General features: G+C 40.1%; 1 protein-coding gene across 2 annotated transcripts in view; it reads right to left on the bottom strand.

Annotated features, from left to right (window-relative positions):
* Positions 1-1,282: 1,282 nt before the first annotated feature.
* The window catches only part of TMEM119 (transmembrane protein 119), a 54,609-nt gene continuing 36,536 nt past the window's right edge, over positions 1,283-19,355 (bottom strand). For both annotated transcript variants that reach the window (XM_044068405.1, XM_044068406.1), the window contains exon 2: positions 1,283-3,084. In XM_044068405.1, the coding sequence (XP_043924340.1) occupies positions 2,196-3,059 (864 nt within the window). In that variant the 5' untranslated portion in view covers positions 3,060-3,084 and the 3' untranslated portion in view covers positions 1,283-2,195. The remainder of the gene's footprint in view (positions 3,085-19,355) is intronic.

The following is a 19,355-nucleotide window of genomic DNA, read 5'->3' as shown; positions in this document are numbered from 1 at the left end:
TGATGAAATCATTGTAAATTATATTAGATCCAAACTAGAGTATGGCATAACATTATGGAAATCTTGTAAGAAAGCTAGCATAAGTAAATTGTAAGAGTACAATGGAAACCTATCAAAGACATCTATGGATGTGAAAGTTATTTTGAAAAAGATCAGAATACAAGAATTTGTACAGTATCTCATATACATATTCAAGAGCTGACCACCCGCGGTGGTGGTGCTGCGGTAGCGTTGTCGCCTCACAGTAAGACGCTGTCCGGTTCGATTCTCAGTTACAGCATCTTCTACGTGGAGACATGCGTGAATGGGCGTACCTTCATTGAAGGTTGTGCATCAGGGCTGGTAACTTGGCACGTAAAAATCAACTACCAATCATTAGCGGACCGGAGTTCCGCTGTGGCGACCCCTAACCGGGAAAAGCCGAAAGACACAACAACAAGGGCATTTAGAGACAACTATCTCTGGGAATGCTTGGGATTATCATAAAGTAACAGAGAAGCACTGGACAACCAAGATAGGAGATTATATTGGAATAAAAGATAAACTAACTAGTTCTCAGAAAGCAGCTGATGTCTGCAGCAGACTACCAAAAGCATGCACCAGTTTAGGTATTCTTAAGAAGAGACTGGACACCTTCTGGGGAGGACTGTTTTGGTATATTGGTAGGGTGTTTATACAGCATGTGTGACTGAAAAATTAGCTGCTCACACATACTGGCTTTTTAAATGTGTGCGAGACCATGGTACAATGGGGATAGAGGAATCCTTTCCCTATTGTTGTACAGTCTTGAAGTTGGCATATACAGTTAACAAGTAGGTTTGTCCCCTGCAATAAAAATGTTTGTGTGTTTGCAATAAAAATGTTTGTGTGTTTTAAAACTGTCTGGATCAGTTGTACCTGATCACTTGCCATAAGATTTTTTTTTTGATATATGGACATAAGTCCATTGGCAGGCTAGAAGGGCACTATTGCCCATGCCTGAAATGTATATATGCATTAAGACCGGGGTTAGAAAGATCTGAAATTCTAAATCAGATGTGACATAAGTACTCCTGTGGCTTTAAGCTGTAAAAATGCCATTTTGCATTACTGATATCTACTTGTAGAGACTTGATGCATCATAGGGAAAACTACTCTAGTATACAATATGCTGCACGCACACACATTCACTTACACACTCTCTCAAGCACACACACACCAAACTCTTTGAAGTGTAGAGGTCATAGTTTATAAATACCATGGTCAGATTAAATTATTCTGAATTAACTCACAAGGAATGCAGTTTTCATTTTGATTTCAGAATGCATTTATAGAGACTCTGGTACAGATTGGTTAAGAAATGAAAACGCAATAAAACATTCAAGAGAAAAAAAAGCATATTTACATAAAATGAAAAACAAAACATACAGTGAAATGATAAATGCGTTCTAAGCAGTAATACTGAAATTAACCTAATATGTGCTGGCGTTTAAAATGTAAAATTTTAAACACAGCATGGCTGTTCAGATAAATTTAATTGAAAAAAAAAATCAAACTTTTAATACTGTAACGATATAAATTTAGGCCCCCACTTTAAAATGAAGATGAAATACAAATAGATGAATTTTCTAAAATACAACCTTATGCAACAGTTACCTCTCAGTTTTCACCGCAGACTTCCAGACATAGGATTGTGTGTGTATAAACACACAGTATACATAAAAATCATTTCCATAGGAAGATTATAAAATCTTACCATAAAAATAGTTTTTCAGAGGTGTACAAGAACAATGCACTAGATTACAGGTAAAACATAACAGAGCAAAATGGAGCTTCATTTTAGCTGAAAAGTATTTTTTTATTTTCGTGCTTAAAGAATTATACAAAATATACGTACTAGTGAATGATCTCGTCTTACCTGCAAAGTGGTCTACACAATGCTGGAAATACCATAAAACACATACAAAAATATTTTGTGCATGTGTACTGAAATAGAAAATATTTTGATGCAGAGTTACAGAAAACAGCATCCAGGACTATGTTATTTGGCACTTAAGCATACAATTGTGCTACATGCTGTTTGTGTCATTACAGCAAGTGCAGAAAGTGACACCACCAATATTCCTCAAATACTTCATATCAGCTGCATAGGTCCATGCCATGAACAGCTTGGGTAAATGTTTTGTAATACAAAAGGCACAGTCATCTGCTATCCATTAGCAGGATGGAGTAGAATCCTTGATATTTTCTTGAGTATCTGAAGTGGACTGATCACTTTGGCTTGTTGCAGCTTCTGTGGAAGGAGCATTGGCTTCAACTTCCTCTTTTACATTTTCGTTTTCAGGTGCTGGACTGGTATCTTGGGTTTTCTGTTGTTCGGTTGTGTCTTTCTCCTTGTCCAGCTGCAGGTTTTCCATCATAATGTCCTGAGAGGCACACAACTTGTTTTCTCCTGCTTCTGTACATGGTTCTTCTGGCACATTTTTAGCAGCTTCACTAACTTCATTCTTTGTGGCCGTCTCATCTATAATCTCAAGTTTAGTTTCTTTTCCATTTGCCATTTGTTGTTCCTTAGTTGGGGACTTGAGGTTGCTGGTGGCAGCTAAAATGTCAGCTTCCAGCTGTTTGGTAGAGCTAATAGCTTCTTCACTGGGTGCATCACTATTCTTTTCAGGAATTTCATCCAAGGTTTTCTTCCCTCCAATTTTGTCTTTCTCATCAACATACTTCTTTTTGGGAAAGGAGGAAGGGTAATACGCTGATGCTTTGTTCTTCTGACTACATATCACTGCAGTACAGATAATGAATACTAGCAAAAGCACTAGTGATCCAATGACAATAATTGGAAACATGTGTTCCTTAAGGAAGTTCACGATGGTTTCAAATGACAAATTCAAAATATATGTGCCATTTGTGTTGGTCACTGGAATATCTGTAGCCAAAGCTAATGTAAAGAGAGTGCTGTCCTGCTCAAACGTAGTAGGAGTCGTTGAGTCATATCCACTGCCTTCTGTGGTCGATTCCTCGTAACTTTGGGTGGTTAAAATCAAAAGGAGACCCAAGACAAATGTGACCGCCATCTTTGTCCCACAATTTTAAGGTGATCTATAAAAAAAAAAAAAAAAAAAACGTTTGGTAATCTGGCACAATTACAATAATCTGTGGTTTGATACATTTGATGATCACTAATGAAATCTTGTAAAATGCATGACAAAAAGTCTGTTTGAACTTAAGTAGTGCTCGCTACAGACTTGTTGGCTATGTACAATATTCACTTTAATGCTACAATATAGTAGCAATGATTGAGAGTTCACTCCCTAACATATTTACTAAAAAATGTGGTGAAAAACACCGGCAAAACAGACTATAACTTGTTGGAATCTGGAATTATTGTGGAAGTGTTTTTCTCAGCTCCTGCTGTTGCCTTTTCTTTGTTCACCCCATCTATAGAGTACTCCTGTATTCACCCAGACTTATTGTGATCCATACTTACAGATAAAATTAAGGGCACACCCTTTTATAAGTCACCAGCTTCTATCAGGGAGGGCAATGTAAGGAATGAATAGGCTCACATCCAACCATCCCCTACTACACTTCAAACTCCCGAGCAGCTACTCTAAACTGGGTCACCTGGTCCATAATTAGGACTTTACCCCCCTAAGCTAACATTGCCATGCTGTGGCTTAACTTTTACTACAACTATATGGACAGCTTCTATACTTAAACACATTTCAAGCAGTTAAGGATTCAACCACTTAGATGCTTAGAAAAAAAAAAAGAATGCTAAGTATATAACGTATTACAGTTTTCTTTTATTTTTGCTCAAGTTTCAAGTAGCCAAAACTTTGGACAAAAAAGAAGATTCAGCTTGTGAAAATATCTTTCAAAAGCATTCTTCCTCATATGAGGGGCTTTGACACCACTACCCCTTGCTTAATTATACCAATTCCAAGGTCACAACTAACCCTGCAGGGTTGAAACACACACACACACACACACACACACACACACACACACACACACACACAAACAACTTGGTGCTGAACTGCTTGTATAAACCACAACTTTTTTTTTTTTTTTTTTTAAATAGGGGGCTCCCTTTGTCTGCATCCATCCACACCCATACTATTTAGCATATGCAAGACAGTATTTGAGTAAGAAGAATTCTACAATATAGCAATCTGACATAATATCCATCCGGTGCTGTCCAGTCACATCAGACTGTTATAGTGAGCCCATGAAGTTATTCAGAGCTAACTGAAAGCAGGTAATGGAAGTAGGTTGTAAGGACTTTCTTCCATATCACACATCTACTGTAGGTATTTGATATGTGGGAAGAACCTGGAGAAAAAAACATGCAAACACAGGATGGACATGCAGGATCCACACAGAAGGATCCCCATCCAAGAACCAAACCATAGAGCTACTATCAGTGAGGTGACTATGTTACCGCACTGCCGATACATAGTAAAATCAGTCCCACATTTGTGTGTAGATTTGAAGCAGTAGCCGACACATTTGTACCAAATAACTTGTCCTGCTCCCAAATTACTAGGTTTACAAACATGCATTTATCAAATGAAATTTATTGCTCAGTAATTTAGTGGGTTCTTACATATTCTCAGATTTTCAAAACGCTTTAGAATTCTCGAATAATTGTTAATGAACATTTTATTTTTACCTCACAAGGCACAGTTCTCAAACTGTCTGCCTTACAGGGCCACTTTGGTTACTGCCTCACTTTTTGTAAAGCTTTTTTAGCTAGTTTCACTGTCTAAAAGATATTGATTGGAAATGGTTCTCCATTTGTTAAGCATCTGTTTGCTGTTCTGATTTTCCTGCCAAGGAGTGCATCATATAACTGATTTGCTTGCAGTTAAAAGCATTCTCTAGAGTCTCCTTGCTCCTTTTTCTGTTCAAAACTTTCATTTAGTCTCTCGCTGCTGTCTTTCTGTTGTGATAAACATTTCTGTAGTGTTTTCTGCCTAAAATAATGCATCTAGTAGCATAGCTCCCCACTCTCCCTCTCTGTTGTCTTGTTCTTAAACTTGGTGGCTTTGCAGTTGCCTGCCCCTATTGTAAATTTGATCTGGGACACTCCTCTCACTCCAGTCCCATTAGCTCATTCTAAATACAGAAAGAACATTTGGGAAGGCCAACCCCCTTAGTTTCTTAACCTTGAATTAGATCTTCTGTTCCTCCTTTTTCCCTTTCCACTCTATACAAAAAAAGTTATGCTTTTACAGTATTTGTGTTTCCTCCTCCTATTCTGTTACTTCATCTTGCTTTTTTTGGCTACTTGTTCTCTAAAGTGTTCAATTGCATCTTTTCTGCTGCACTTATTACTGCTTGTTTTTAGCCTGTTTAAATTGTGTTATTCTAAGTCTCTTAGTTTTGGTTTAAGCACTTGGGCTTTAGGCCTACTCCTTAGCTCTCCCCAAGATTTTGACATATATGGATGGACAGTTTCCTATGGTTCTCCTGCCAGCCTGGTTGATATGGGCATCCTGAGACAGTGTAGCAACTGCCTCATGTATTTCGGACAACCATCTATTATTACCACTTAGGAACACAGGTTGTGAGGTGCAACTACATTAAGAACCTAGAGTCTATGTTCTCTCCCTCACAAGCCAGTATATATGGAACAGAGAAGGTTATCAACACAATCATTACACCTCAACCACCACCCACAACTTCACAACACACACCCCCACATATGTTGAGGTTCTCAACAAAAACATACCCAAACAAACAAAGTAGACCCTGCACAACATATACCACTCAGTCCACACACCTGTGTCTCACAACCACAAAGGCATAACCATAAACCCAACATATTAGTCATAGGAGTCTCCATTGTGAAACACACAGATGTGCCTCTCACCAGGCTAGATAAGGAGAAAGTCACAGTTAGTTGTATGTCAGGTGCCAGAATCCATCATATCACACATGCACTCAAGTCTCTCAACAACAGGTAGAGTTATGACTCTGTCATAGTCCATGTTAGGTTGAACAAATAGAGATGTACCTCCCTGGACTATATGAAGAGACATGAATGAGCTCGTTGAATGTGTGTCCCAGGCAGGTATGTCCCTAGCCTTAAGCAGCATTCTACCTTCACCCAGAATGATGCCTCAATGCATACAGAAAATGATTGACTAACAATTGGCTTAGTTTCTGGTGTCATTCCAAGGGGAATCCAGTACCTGACAGCCTGGGAAGATATAACTGACAAGACCATGATGCTTTGCTAGAGATGGCCTGCATCTGTCTCAAATGGGCTTCTGGCAAAGGTCCTTGCCTCCCTCACAGTGCCTTTTTTAGGAAGTCCTGAGCCTCCCTCACAGTGCCGGTTTTAGGAAGTCCTGAGGTCGACAAAACAACAAAAATTTCAACAAAACGCAAATTAAAGGTCATGCTGCTAAATGCTAGGAGTCAAAACATGAAACTGCACTCATTGCAAGCATTCTTAACCCTGGAAGATGCTGACATTTATGCAGTCACAGAAATGTGGCTCAAACCTGGGGAGAGCACACCAGCCTTACCTGGTTACTCATCCTATCATACATTCAGACCTCAAACTGTGGGCAGCAAAACAAAGGAGGTGCAGTTTCAATATATATTAAAGGCACACACACACCTCCAGGCTGGTCAAACAGTATGACGCACAGAAGACACTCCAGGTGCAGTTAACCATTGACAAGACCCCTACTCAAATTATAGCTCGCTACAGGCCCCCAAATTTGACTCAAGATTCCCACTGAACCAATCTGGACCTCTTCAAATCTATCAAGATTCAACCCTTTACTCTGATCCTGGGTGACTTTAACTACCCAACCATAGACTGGAAAAACTACGCATGCCAGAATGCAAATGCCCAGAGATTCCTCAATTTTATCAATTCAAATGCCTTGGAACAGCTAGTCAATACCCCCACAAGAGGTGATATCTTGGACCTCATATTAAGCAACATGAGTAACCACTGCAGCTCCCCTAAAGTATCCTCCCTGGTAAAATCTGACCATAAAGTGGTCACTTTCAAAGTCAGCATCTCCCCTGACCTCCCTCTAGCTAGAGTCAAACAAAAAATTTCTCCAAAGCTGATCACAACCTCCTGAGGGATGGTATAAACAGATTCACAGCCCCCTTTCTCCTCTGTTGGAACTGGCATCAAAGTACTATACAAGCACTTGTATAGATGTATGGAATCAGGAATACTTGACAGGACAAAATCATCCTCTGCAGGGAAGATCCTGACTGGTGGGCATCTGCAATAAAACTATATAACAAAAGGAAAAATTTGCTGTCCAGGACAAAGGAGGAGCAGGTGCCCACTTGGAAGCAATCTCTCCTCTAAAGCCAACTTCAAGTCCAACTTGGCCACATTTACTAGAGACAATCATAAGGCCTTCTTCTCAGGTCTGTAATCTCAAAGGAAGCACCCAGATAGGTTCAGAACTGGTGGTCAAGGACACCACATACACAAATGCTGTAGACATAGCCAACCTACTCTGACAGATTCAGCAAAAACTTCACCCTTCTGTCCCCAATCAGTAAATCAGGACATCCCCAGAACCTGCCTCCCTCCCCTTATCTCTAGGAAACAGGTCATCACTGCCCACTCAAAGGCAAAAAATACAGCCTCCATGGAACCAGATTACATCCCAGGCTGCATCCTACATGAACTCAGGCATAAACTTGCAGCACCATCAGGTATCCTATTCAACCAAAGCCTGAGTACCGGCTTTGTCCCAGCTGAGTGGAGGACAGCCACTGTCATTCACTTTACACAAAGGTGGAGCATCCACTAATCCTGGAAATTATAGGCCCATAAGCCTAACTAGCCTGATCTGCAAAGCCATGGAACGGATTATCATGGACCACATTAACAGGGACATTGGTTTTGTCAAGGGGAGGTCATTTCTTAAATCTGGTCAACTGCTTTCAGTCACCAAAGCCATGGATGAGGGGAAGACTGTGCACACCGCCTACCTTGACCTGGCCAAAGCCTTTGACACCATTCCCAACTCAGGCATAATACTAGATAAATTCTCTCAGCTAAGCGTCAATCCATACATTATCAGACTGATAGAAAACTGGATCACTAATAGAACTTACCTAATCAAAATAGGGGAAAGACACCTCAAAGCAGTAGACCAGTATCTAGCTTGTACCTCAGGGATCAGTCTTGGGGCCTCTGTTATTCGGGATATACTTCTCTGAGGTGCATGCCAAAACCAATGGGTTGACCAAGTTTGCAGATGACTACAAGCTGGGTGTTGTCATCAATTCCCCCAAGTGATGTGGACATCCTCCAAAAGGGCCTCATCCAAACAAATGACTGGTGCCAGAAACATGGCCTCAAGCTGAATGCATCATCCTCCTCTTTGGGGAGGAGTGATGTCACCACATATTAATCACATTAATAACAATGGCCTAAGCACGCAATCAATCAGTCGTGAGGGATTTGGGCACCCAGGTTGATAGCAACTTGACTTTTGACCACCATGTTGTTTCCACTGTACAGAAAGCTTTCTACATGGCTCACCTTATAAGGAAGGGCATCTCATCCAGGGACAAGGTCATAACATTCCTGTACTCTTCCCTTATGTACCTTGCAAAGCACATGCAGCAGCTGGAGAGATCCCAGAGGTTCCTCACCAGAATAATCCAGGGCCTCAAACATATACCCTACACGGATAGGCTGTCCCTTGTCCCTCTACTCAGTTTCATATAGACTCCTCAGAGGTGACCTCTGGCATACAAAGCAATCTCAGACCCCACCTTGATGGGACTGCTGCATATCTGCAAGTCAAGCTCCACTCAAGTAAACTGCAAGCATGACCCCAACCTGGTCTAGGATATCAATAGGACATGTTGGACAGATTTGTGCCCCAGAGACTCTCCCCATCTGTGGGATAGACTCACTTCCTCATCTGTGAAATAGACTCCCTCTCCATGTCAAGCAGAGTACCTCATTATCCCTTTTCAAGCACAACCTGGATAGCTGGATGGGAAACAGAAAATACACCCCTGGGATTCCACCTGTGTCCCTGCTGGACAGGGGCTTTCGGCGTTGACTTGTCTAAACATGGGCTAAACTCTTGGCAAGGCTTAGGAAGTTACTAGGCTATTGGTCCTGAGGCCCTTCTATGATCTTATTTCCGGATTTAAAAAGGAATGCCCTCAGTCTGAAAACTGACTGCCATCTTAATTAATCTACTTGTATATTTGTTTACCGGGTTAGTGCACTGATCAATTTCAGGCACAGCCTGGGTACAATACAAAACATTTCAAACAAAAATACAGAAATCTAAACAATAACAAAGTAGTTCAGACTAATTACATAGAAAAACTGTACATACAGTCCAATGAACAAGCACAGTGCAGTGTACAATCAAGCAGAATGCAATGTACAAAATATATACATAAGTTTGTGGCTCAGTTTTCAGTGAATCTTGACAGAGAAGAGACTTGAAAAGGAGATGGGTTCTGTGTTGAAGCAGGAACATTTGGCTTGGATGAAGTGCTTTTTGAGTTGCATTTTTAAATATATAATAAGGGTTTATTTTCTTAAAGTTGACTGGGAGAGCTTGCCAAATAGTAGGTACCTGAGAGAAGAAAGCATGAGCTATGGTGTGGAGTTTGGTTCTAGGGGTAATGGCAGTTGGTGGGACTTGTGAGTAGTGTCTCAGGCTGTATGAGGAGTTTTTTTTTTTTCTGTGAAGTCTAGCTTCAAGAGGAGTAAATTTGTAGAGATGGGAGTAGTTTGGGTAGTTTGTAGAGTTGGGATGCTAAAGTAGGTTAGATACTAGGCTATCAGCCCTCGGGCCTATATAAGCCTAACCAAAAAGGTTCCCTGGCTTTCGCCACCCAAGAAAATTATTTTCCTGTGCCCCTGTCAAGCAGTGCTGCAGATGTGATCCCTGGGGTGAATTTTCTATTTCCCATCCAGTCATCATGGTTTTTCTTAAAGAGGGCCAGTGAGGAGCTTTGCTTGACATGAATGGGTAGTTTGTTCTAGATTATGGTACGTCTCTGGGACATCACCCCAGCATGTTCTCTTTATTGTGGTGACAAGGTTTAGGTCCCTGGAGCGTGTGGGTAGTCGTTTGGCTTTTTCTAGGGTGGTACAGTAAGATAGGGGATAGTGTCGCCTCACAGCAAGAGGACCCCAGTAAGATTCTTGGCTGGGATGCCTTCTGTGTGGAGTCTGCATGTCGTCCCTGTATTTATGTGGGTTTCCTCTGGGTATTAGAGAGTTTCCTCCCACATTCTAAAGATGTGCAGTATGTCAATTGGACACACCAAATTGGCCATAGGTGTGAGTGTGTGCGTGCGAGTGTGGGGGAAGAACTACCATGGCAAGTCTAGCCACCTGGTGGTTTTAGCCTTGGTGCTAGAGGATTGTCACTGTTGAAGAGACACCCCAACCCCATGTGCAAAAATAGGAAAAAGGGTTGTGAATGGATGGAAACAATGAGTGTCACACAAAGTGAGTTCAAATCATTAAAATGTTATAAGTGTACCAAGTTATTAAAATAGAGAATTATTGCAAACATTAGTATTGGGTTACAATTTTAAAACTGCTAATCTAAACACCAAATCCAAATAAAATACACTGCAGCACTTATCCTCCAATTCAGTCTGGCTTTAAACCACTGAAAATGTATTTGTGGATGGAGAAAGATGACCATCCCAGACCTCTAGTCACAAACCTTGGCTAATGGAATGAAAGGCTGTGCATGATGGGTTTAAAGATGAGGTGAAGAATAAGCTGCAGCAGGAAACAATGAACCATTTCCAGCTAACGGGCAGGAGGAAAGTCCAGGGTGTTCTGCAAAAGGGACTAGCTGCAGATTAGATGTGGTGCTGGGACATTGCTACAACACCTTGCCAACTGCTGTAAGGCTCCAAGCTCAGCTTTACCAAAGTGACTAGACTGTTAACTGGAAAGGGGAGGCTGTAAAGGGAAGCTTAATGCTTTTGGATGTGAAAGGTTGTAGGAAGGGGATATCTACTCTTGGATGCAAGGAGGAGTAGAGTCTGATCAATGATGGGTATTGGTCGACTTCAGTTTTTGACAGAAACTTGAATTACTAGGTCACCACAGAAACTGATTATGATGACAGAAGGGCAGGAAATGGTAATTACTAACAAAGGGATCAGTGTAGCCCATACACCAATGGGATGCATGGTTGAGAATGTGTGTTGTGTTCCACTATCTGGCAATGTTTCCACTACAGTTGTTTAAGAACTTAATTTGCCTGCAAAAACATTCCACGACAGAATGACAGCTCCCCCCCACATAGGAAATATAGTTGCCAGTAGGAGCCGCGGTGGTGCAGCGGTAGCGTTGTCGCCTCACAGCAAGAGGTTCTCCTGTTAGATTTTCGGCTGGAGCGCCTTGTGTGTGGAGTCTGCACGTCTTCCCCGTGGTCAAGTGGTGTTCAAAAGACATGCGTAGAATGGGCATGTCTTTGTTGAAGGCTGGGCATCGAGCTGGCACCATGGCACCGTAAAAATCTACTGCCAATCATTAGTGGACCGGAGCTCCGCTGTGGCGGCCCCTAACGGGGGTGGGCTCATTGCCAGTGCACACTTAGGAACTGCACTGGCACATATTCTCTTCTTTTGGGAGAGTTCTCCCTTCACATTTGTGAGATAGTGGAATTGGATAAAGTTTTGGAGTTGCAGGGATTCTTGCCCCCCTCTCCCGCAAAAACACTTAAAAGTTAAAACTGTGTACCTTTATGTGCTTCAAGCATTTTTTCAATATTTTGAATCAGCAGCTTTAAATGAAGTCAGTGATTCACAGTGAAACCACTGGTAGTCTCCATTAGGTGAACATATTGTTAGGGTTAGTGGTGTTGTGGGCACAAGACATAAATAATCAGGACTGGCATAGGCAAATTGGGTGCATGTCTGCTGGGGACTTAACTGGAGGTGCATCCACTGTTGTCAGAGATTGTACTTGATGACCAGGACCCACTATAATGACAGTCTGGATTATACAATTCACATTCTCTCACTATCTGGGTTACACGATTCACATTCTCTCACTATCATATACTTAAAGGCATTTTTCATAACCTGTAGTGTCTTCCCGAAACAGGATTTTCCTTTATACCTGATGGAGTAAAAGAATTGTGCCAAATATAATGGATTCAAGCATCACCATAACAATTAGAACAGTTTAAAAATTAGAAAAGTTTAAAATACATACTAGTGTAGAATATGTATGTGTGCACAATCAAGAGTACATTCCTTTATGCGATAATGAATTCAGTACAGTGATTATCATGGCATTTGGTGGTATACAAGTTTTAGGGGGGAAAAACACTAGCTTGCAATACAGACATCATGGAGTTTGTTTCAAATTTAATTTCTTTGGGCTTGTACATCTTAATATGACATGGTGTTAACCTGCAGGAAAATAATGTACTAAGCCTCTGACATGAAAACTGCTACAATAAAACATAAGTGCTAAGCTGAGAAACTTAATTTGATAAACACAGAATGTCAGGAATTTTACCCCGAGGTCAAGGTAGGGGGTTGGCATAATGGCCAAGGTGTTTACCTTTTCACACAAACACATGGTGCAAGGTTCGATTCTCAGATGGCATAATTGGCTAGGCTTAAAACAGCCCACAAGGGCAGTTAGCCTAGTAGTAAGCTATGAACCTAAGAAATTTTCCAGTAAGTATGCATAGCCAACAACTATACTGATGGATAAATGTTCTTGTTGTCTTTCGGCTTTTCCTGGTTAGGGGTCGCCACAGCGGAACTCCCGTCTGCTAATGATTGGCAGTAGATTTTTACAATGCCAAGTTGCCAGCTCTGACGCACAACCTTCAAAGAAGGTACGGCCATTCACGTACGTCTCCACACAGAAGACGCTCTGAGAATCGAACATGACAACGTCTTACTGTGAGGCGACAATGCTACCGCAGCACCACCACTGCAGTGATGGATGAATGTTCCAATTCCTGGAATCTCTAAACACTACCCTCAGACATTGAAGCAGCTGATATTTGGGTTAAGGACTTGCCAAATCATACAAGAAGTCTGATTTCAGATTGATAGGACAAAATACAAGTATCGCTTCATGTGTTATCTTCCTGCAAAAAACAGTATGAAAATAACAGCAGAGAGGTAATCTGGGTAGACCTCGGCATCAGAGTCAGGATTCTAGACAGTTTTTTACTTTAGGCAAGCACCCAAGTTCACTACAGCTGAGTTCTGCACCTATCTTGGCATAGGCTACTGTGATACAGATTGCTTAATTTAAACAGGCATTCATGTTAAACATGGGACATAAGAACATCTGATATTTGGTCCTCTCCCAAAAATGCCCAGACCTCACACAAATCGCACACAACAGAGATGAACACCCAAAGATAACTGGAAGGCATCACGTGACCTGAAGGAACTTATGATGGATTCATAAAGTAAAGTATCAATACTTCTGTTTCATTAGCTTTGAAGAACTTCAGTTTGTGAGCAACCCTTGAACTACTGGGGTTCTGCAGTAAGGACTTGGTAAATGAACAGAGATATCCTTCCCAAACAAGTAAAGATTCGATATTGAAATCGAAACCTAAAACAGAAGTAAATTATTAAATAAACTACTAAAGAAACCAAATCCACATGGATTGAACAAGGAATGTAATTGGCAAAGTTTTATTTGATTACTGTAGCTTTAAATGTTTTAAATTGATCTGTAACAATTGATTAATTGTTTAATTGTATTAATTAATATGTTTTCTATATATACTGTTTTTTATTAGTTAATACTTTTTACTCTGTAAAGGCTGTAGCCGAGGCGCTAGAGAAGTTGGATTGTACTTATTAAATTTTAATAAAGTAGAGCTGTTACTCAATGATTTTTCTTTGGTCGTTTTTCAGAAGTAAATTATGGTTGAGAAGATGCACGTGTTACTGACTTCACAGATCTTAAAAGAAGAGCTGAAGAAAAACTGGGAAAAAGGTAAAAAAATGTGCTTCCAGAAACTGATGATCACTTTGAATAAGATACAACTGATATAATGCTGGATTGTCCTACACTCATGAAATAGCCACTTGTCCTATACATGGATTTTTAACAGTCTCATTAATAGGGATGATTTGAAATCAAATAGTGTGACACCATATACTTTGCAGTTAACTGGAATATTTTCCCTTAAAACTGTTTTAGTAGAACACTTTTAGCTAAAGTAATTTTAATTATTAATGTCATCAGGCAAGTGAATTAGAAAGCTTTTTATCCGGCTTTTTGCAAAAGACCAAGGTCTTAAATGCCACTATATAGAACATACTGAAAAACAGCCTAAATGTACAGCTCTTAGACAAGAAATTGGACTAGCCCAAGAGAGACACTTCTAGTTAGGTGTAGAAATAATTTGCAGCTCCTGCATAAATTGAAGACAAGTGCATACTCATTAAAATTGCTTAAAATATAAACAAACAGTGCTATTTGTTCATCGAGAAAACCAAGACCAAGCATTAAAATGCGGTACATCACAATGGGTCCACTTCAGACTAATCCTACAGAATTCCCTCATTTCCTGTCATGTACTTCTTGGGAGGATAACAATAATGCTCCGAAATGGATTATTTTGCATTTTACTATGTCACATGTTTTGGATGGCTGTAATGGACACTCAGAATTCCACTTTCTGTTCATTATTGGCAAACCTGGAGATGGGCTTGAAGGGTACAATAATCCTACACACCGCATTAAAAAGGATTACAAAAATAAAGTCATATGGCACAGTGGTTAATTTGTCGCACATGCATAAGGTGCAAGGTTTGATTCTCACCTCTGCTAAGAACTAGCTGAAAATATCAGCTCACCATTCAGGTCAAGGCTTCACTTGTCCAGTCCTTCATTCCTTACAGCCAGCATATTAAAATTTAAATGTTTGTGGATCACAAAAATATCACTCTTATTCTTGGCAGCATTTTAAAAGGTAATGCTACTGTAGTTTTATGTCTGCCAATATGAATTGCAGGAGTTAAAGGTAATCTAATGTGAAACATACATGATGGGATTGTTTCAATTTAGACAGCAAATCTGCGTTTGAAAATTCTACAGATACCGATTACTCGACAAAATTTTACTGCTTCTTTGCGCATTTAACAAAGAAACGGAACAAATCCAACATCCCACAAGGTCTCCGCATTTGTGGCCTAATCACAACCCCCCATTTGCATGCAGTTCAGAAAATGGAAATCATTAAAAAAATTATGTATAAATGCATAGAAAGTCAGCAAAAGTAAATATGCATTACATTTGTTTAAATAAAAAGCAATTTACAGACATTCTATACACTAGGTAAAATTAAAAGGTCAATATGCATTTTTGAATTATTTTAGTGTCAAAAAATCTTTGAACTACTCAGTATTTTATGGAATTTTCTAAATGAAATACATTTTTGTCATATGATCATTAGAGGAAGCCAGTGAAAGGGGATCTTGTCATATGATCATTAGAGGAAGCCAGTGAAAGGGGATCTTCTAAAGTAAGCAGACGGATTCTCTAGACCGTCGTTAACCTGATAAGTACACGGTCTAATAAACAGCTGCTAAAATCTACAAGTTATGGATACAGCTTGTACAAAATGACAAAATAAAATAAGAGTGATAACTGTGTGGGCTAGCTAAGGGGAAAACAAAAAAGAAAGCAAATGTCACCTCCACAGCTGTTATAGCACCGGAATAATAATCCTTTTCTGCCACTTGTGCACACAGCTCAGTCGTATAGCACCGGAATAATAATCCTCATCTGCCACCTGTGCACACAGCTCAGTTGTAATAAGTAGTCACACTCCACCTTTCAACCTCAGGGCAAGAAATCTGGACAAAGCCCAAAATAATGGGGGGACAAAGGCTGAAAAATAGGGATCCATTTTAAACATTACTCTTATAAAACATAGAAAGTTGCAAGAATAATAGGATACGTGTCCACATGCATTTTCTGAAGGATATGAAGTCTGAAACCAAATGTATGTCATTATTTGCGGACTTGATCAATCCTCCATGACTTGCCTGCCAGAAAACCATGAATTTTATGAGGAACAGATTAAACAATATACAGCAAAAATCTGGACACTCTGCAAAAGTCTAGACACTTGAGAACTATGGAGGGAACAGAGTAAGATTCTAAAACATACTGATGTGTGTGCACGGTCATTGCGCGGTCATGCTGTCCCTATAAAACACCACACACACACACACACACACACACACACACACACACACACACACACACACACACACGGGGAAGAAAAAACATAAACTATGGGTTACATGGGAGATCCTTACAGAATCATAGGAGGTTACTAGGCTTATAGTCATTCATGCTCTAATTATCCCCAGTTATCAATGCCCACTAAAACTCTCAATTCCAAGACCTTACACAGCAATCCTTTGTTTATCAATTGAAACATGGCTAAGTAATTCACAATTACTTCTAAATCCCTCCCCCCAAAAACTTAAGTACTGCTCTTTGCCCAAAAACACATCTCTGCCATTATTGCTACTCACTACTGCCTCTGCCAACACCACTATGATAGATGTAGTAAGCCAGTGAAAATGACCAGGTGTCATCACAGATGGCCAGTTAAATCTGACCACCACATATCACGTGTTTAAAAACACCTCAAAAACTAAGCACAGTAAAAACCTACCACACTGACATGGCCACATAATGAAGACCCTCTACTTTCTTACTGACATTCGTCATCCATACTGCTCCAATCTTCACTGGATAAGTCTCACAAAGCATTCAGACTTGAGCAGTGTTATACTAAAACAAAAAAATATAATTAAACGAAACTGGTTAGTACTACCACATCACCTAGCTCTCTCAGTTAACTACAATGCACAGACGTCTCTACAAGCCATACAATTACCCAGCCCTTACCACAACTTCACTAAATCGCTATAAATAAATTAAAGAATACTGCAGGTGACTCCCTGTATTCAAATAGTGTAGCTAAACTATGGAGCCACACCCCACTACCACTCAGACCCATTCAGAACAAACTCAACTAAAACTTAATCAATAAACTTCCGTTTGACATATTACCACACTATTTCTCTTCAAACAGAATTCTGTGCCCCCCAGTCTTCACTAATACATGAATACTTTTACTAGCATCTCCCAGTCATATACATAGTTTTGTGACACTACTTACCACCCCACCTATATAAAATTATATATAGCCTACATTAGAAAAGTATCAGACCCTGCTTAATACCCCACCTCTAATATTTTCTATTGAGTTCCTTCCCTCACTTCCATTTTTTTTTTAATTTCGCATCGTGTAACAGCCTCCTCATATCTCTCATCTCGTCAAATTCTGGTCAAGTGGCAAACCATCAAAATGGCAGCACCCTGGTTGTTACATTGCAAAGGCGCTCTCTGAGTTGTATGTACATGCCAAAGTTCTGACAAGGAAATTATTTGAATACATTGCAAGTTCAGATCATACTTCTTTCTTTGATTTGAATCAGATGTACAATCATTCATACTCAAAGCTCATAATAGGGGAACCTTCAACTGATAATCACACCCCTATGCAAATCCTTTGTAGATGAAAGCTTAAATCAGTAAGTCACTGTGTTTACAACAGCTAGTATGACATGATAGAGGATGAATACCTGAACATTTAGGTTTCTTACAAGTTAGTTTCACATTTAGATTTTTTAATCAACTACAGAAGCTATTTAAACTAGTACAGTATTTAAAACCACTACAATTTCTTGCAGATGAAGTTACATTATCCATACTGCGTATATCACAAATGATAAATTTAAATACTAATATGCCAGTTTTGATTGATTGCTTAGTCCTGCAAGCAAACATTTTTAAGCATTAAACTATAAACAGTTTTACTACTGCATCTGTCATCTAGTACAGTCAGCTAAATGTTTCCTTTCCTCAAAATGAGATTAAAATGTCACACTATAGGTTGAGGTGCATGTTGTAGCACATTCCATAACTCTCACCTCATCATGACTGACTTTTTTTTTACTTAATTTTCATCAGTTAATAATACCAGATGTTAAAGTTTCACACTTGTTCAGAAAATGCATGATCGTGCAAAAAAAAAAAAAAAGAAGTTTGTACTCACCATAACGTTCCATCTGAGTAGTTCTACTTGTACTTCATTTGTCTTCAACCTGTGGGTCCTCTGATCCGACACGGACGCATTTTCTAGCTACAGCTCCAAGCTCCACCCCTTACCCATAATGGCCCTGTCTCCCTTCAGATCGAGTTTGCTGCCCAACAGGTATCAGGTACCCGACCAAACACCTTATCCTCCAATACAAACATTACAAAAGAACTTTAGCCCTGGCAGAACCAAAAATCCCAGCAATAACTGGATGTCCCATCCCAAAGGATAAGGTTGGGGGGGGTATAAAGGACATGTCCTATCCCAAAGGGATAGGGGGGGGGGGGGGGGGGGGGAGACAACAAGTAGAAAACTGAGAAACACTATGGTTACATACATAACTCTAACTTTAGTAGTAAGTACTTCATTTCTGTTCTTTAACCTGTGGGACAGAGACCCCAGCTACCTAACTCTTGGGAGGCCCTCATGGAAGGATATTCCGAAGCACCACAGAACCAAAGGATGCTCTACTCCTAGAGACCAAATCCAGTTTATAATGAGAAATTAAAGGTGTGAGATGAGGCCTAAGTAGCAGCTGAACAAATATCCAAAGAGACCCTAGACCAAAAAAGGCTGCTGATGTAGCCATAGAGCAGGTCGAATGAGCCTTCACTCTTCCTGGAAAAGACTGAGTAAGCTTGGCCAATGCATTGTAAAATCCAGCAAGCAATAGTCACTTTTGAAGCAGTTTACCTAACAAGGGCTTGGCATAGGACACAAAAAGCTGATCAGACTTGAGGAAAGGTTTAGTCCTATGCAGATAAAAACCTCAACTGCCTATGTACATCCAGTAAATATAATTTGTATTCCCTTTTGTTCTTGTAGTTCGGAAAAAATACTGGTAAATTAATAATCTGATTAATATTGGCCTCTGAAGTTACCTTGGGAAGGAAGGATGGGTTAGTGCGTAGCGACACTCTATCCTTGTGAAAGATCATGCAACGGACTTTGATAGAAAGAGCTTGAAGCTCCGACACCCTTCTAGCAGATGCAATGGCAACCAAGAAGGCAGTTTTCCAGGTCAAAATTCGAAGATCCACAGATGCCGCAGGCTCAAAGGGAGAAGAAACCAACGTCTGCAACAACAAGTAAGGTCCCATGGAGGAATGGGGTCCTTAACCGGGGGTCTAAGAAGAAAAAGTCACCTTTGAGAAAAGTTTTACAAAGTTTAGAAAAAAACAACGAAGACATGTC

Source organism: Protopterus annectens, chromosome 4.part0, assembly GCF_019279795.1.
Source record: "Protopterus annectens isolate FY-2018-M chromosome 4.part0, PAN1.0, whole genome shotgun sequence".
In the NCBI taxonomy this organism is placed as follows: domain Eukaryota; kingdom Metazoa; phylum Chordata; order Ceratodontiformes; family Protopteridae; genus Protopterus; species Protopterus annectens.
Note: the sequence above shows the minus strand (reverse complement) of the source record. Positions and strands in the feature narration are given on the sequence as shown.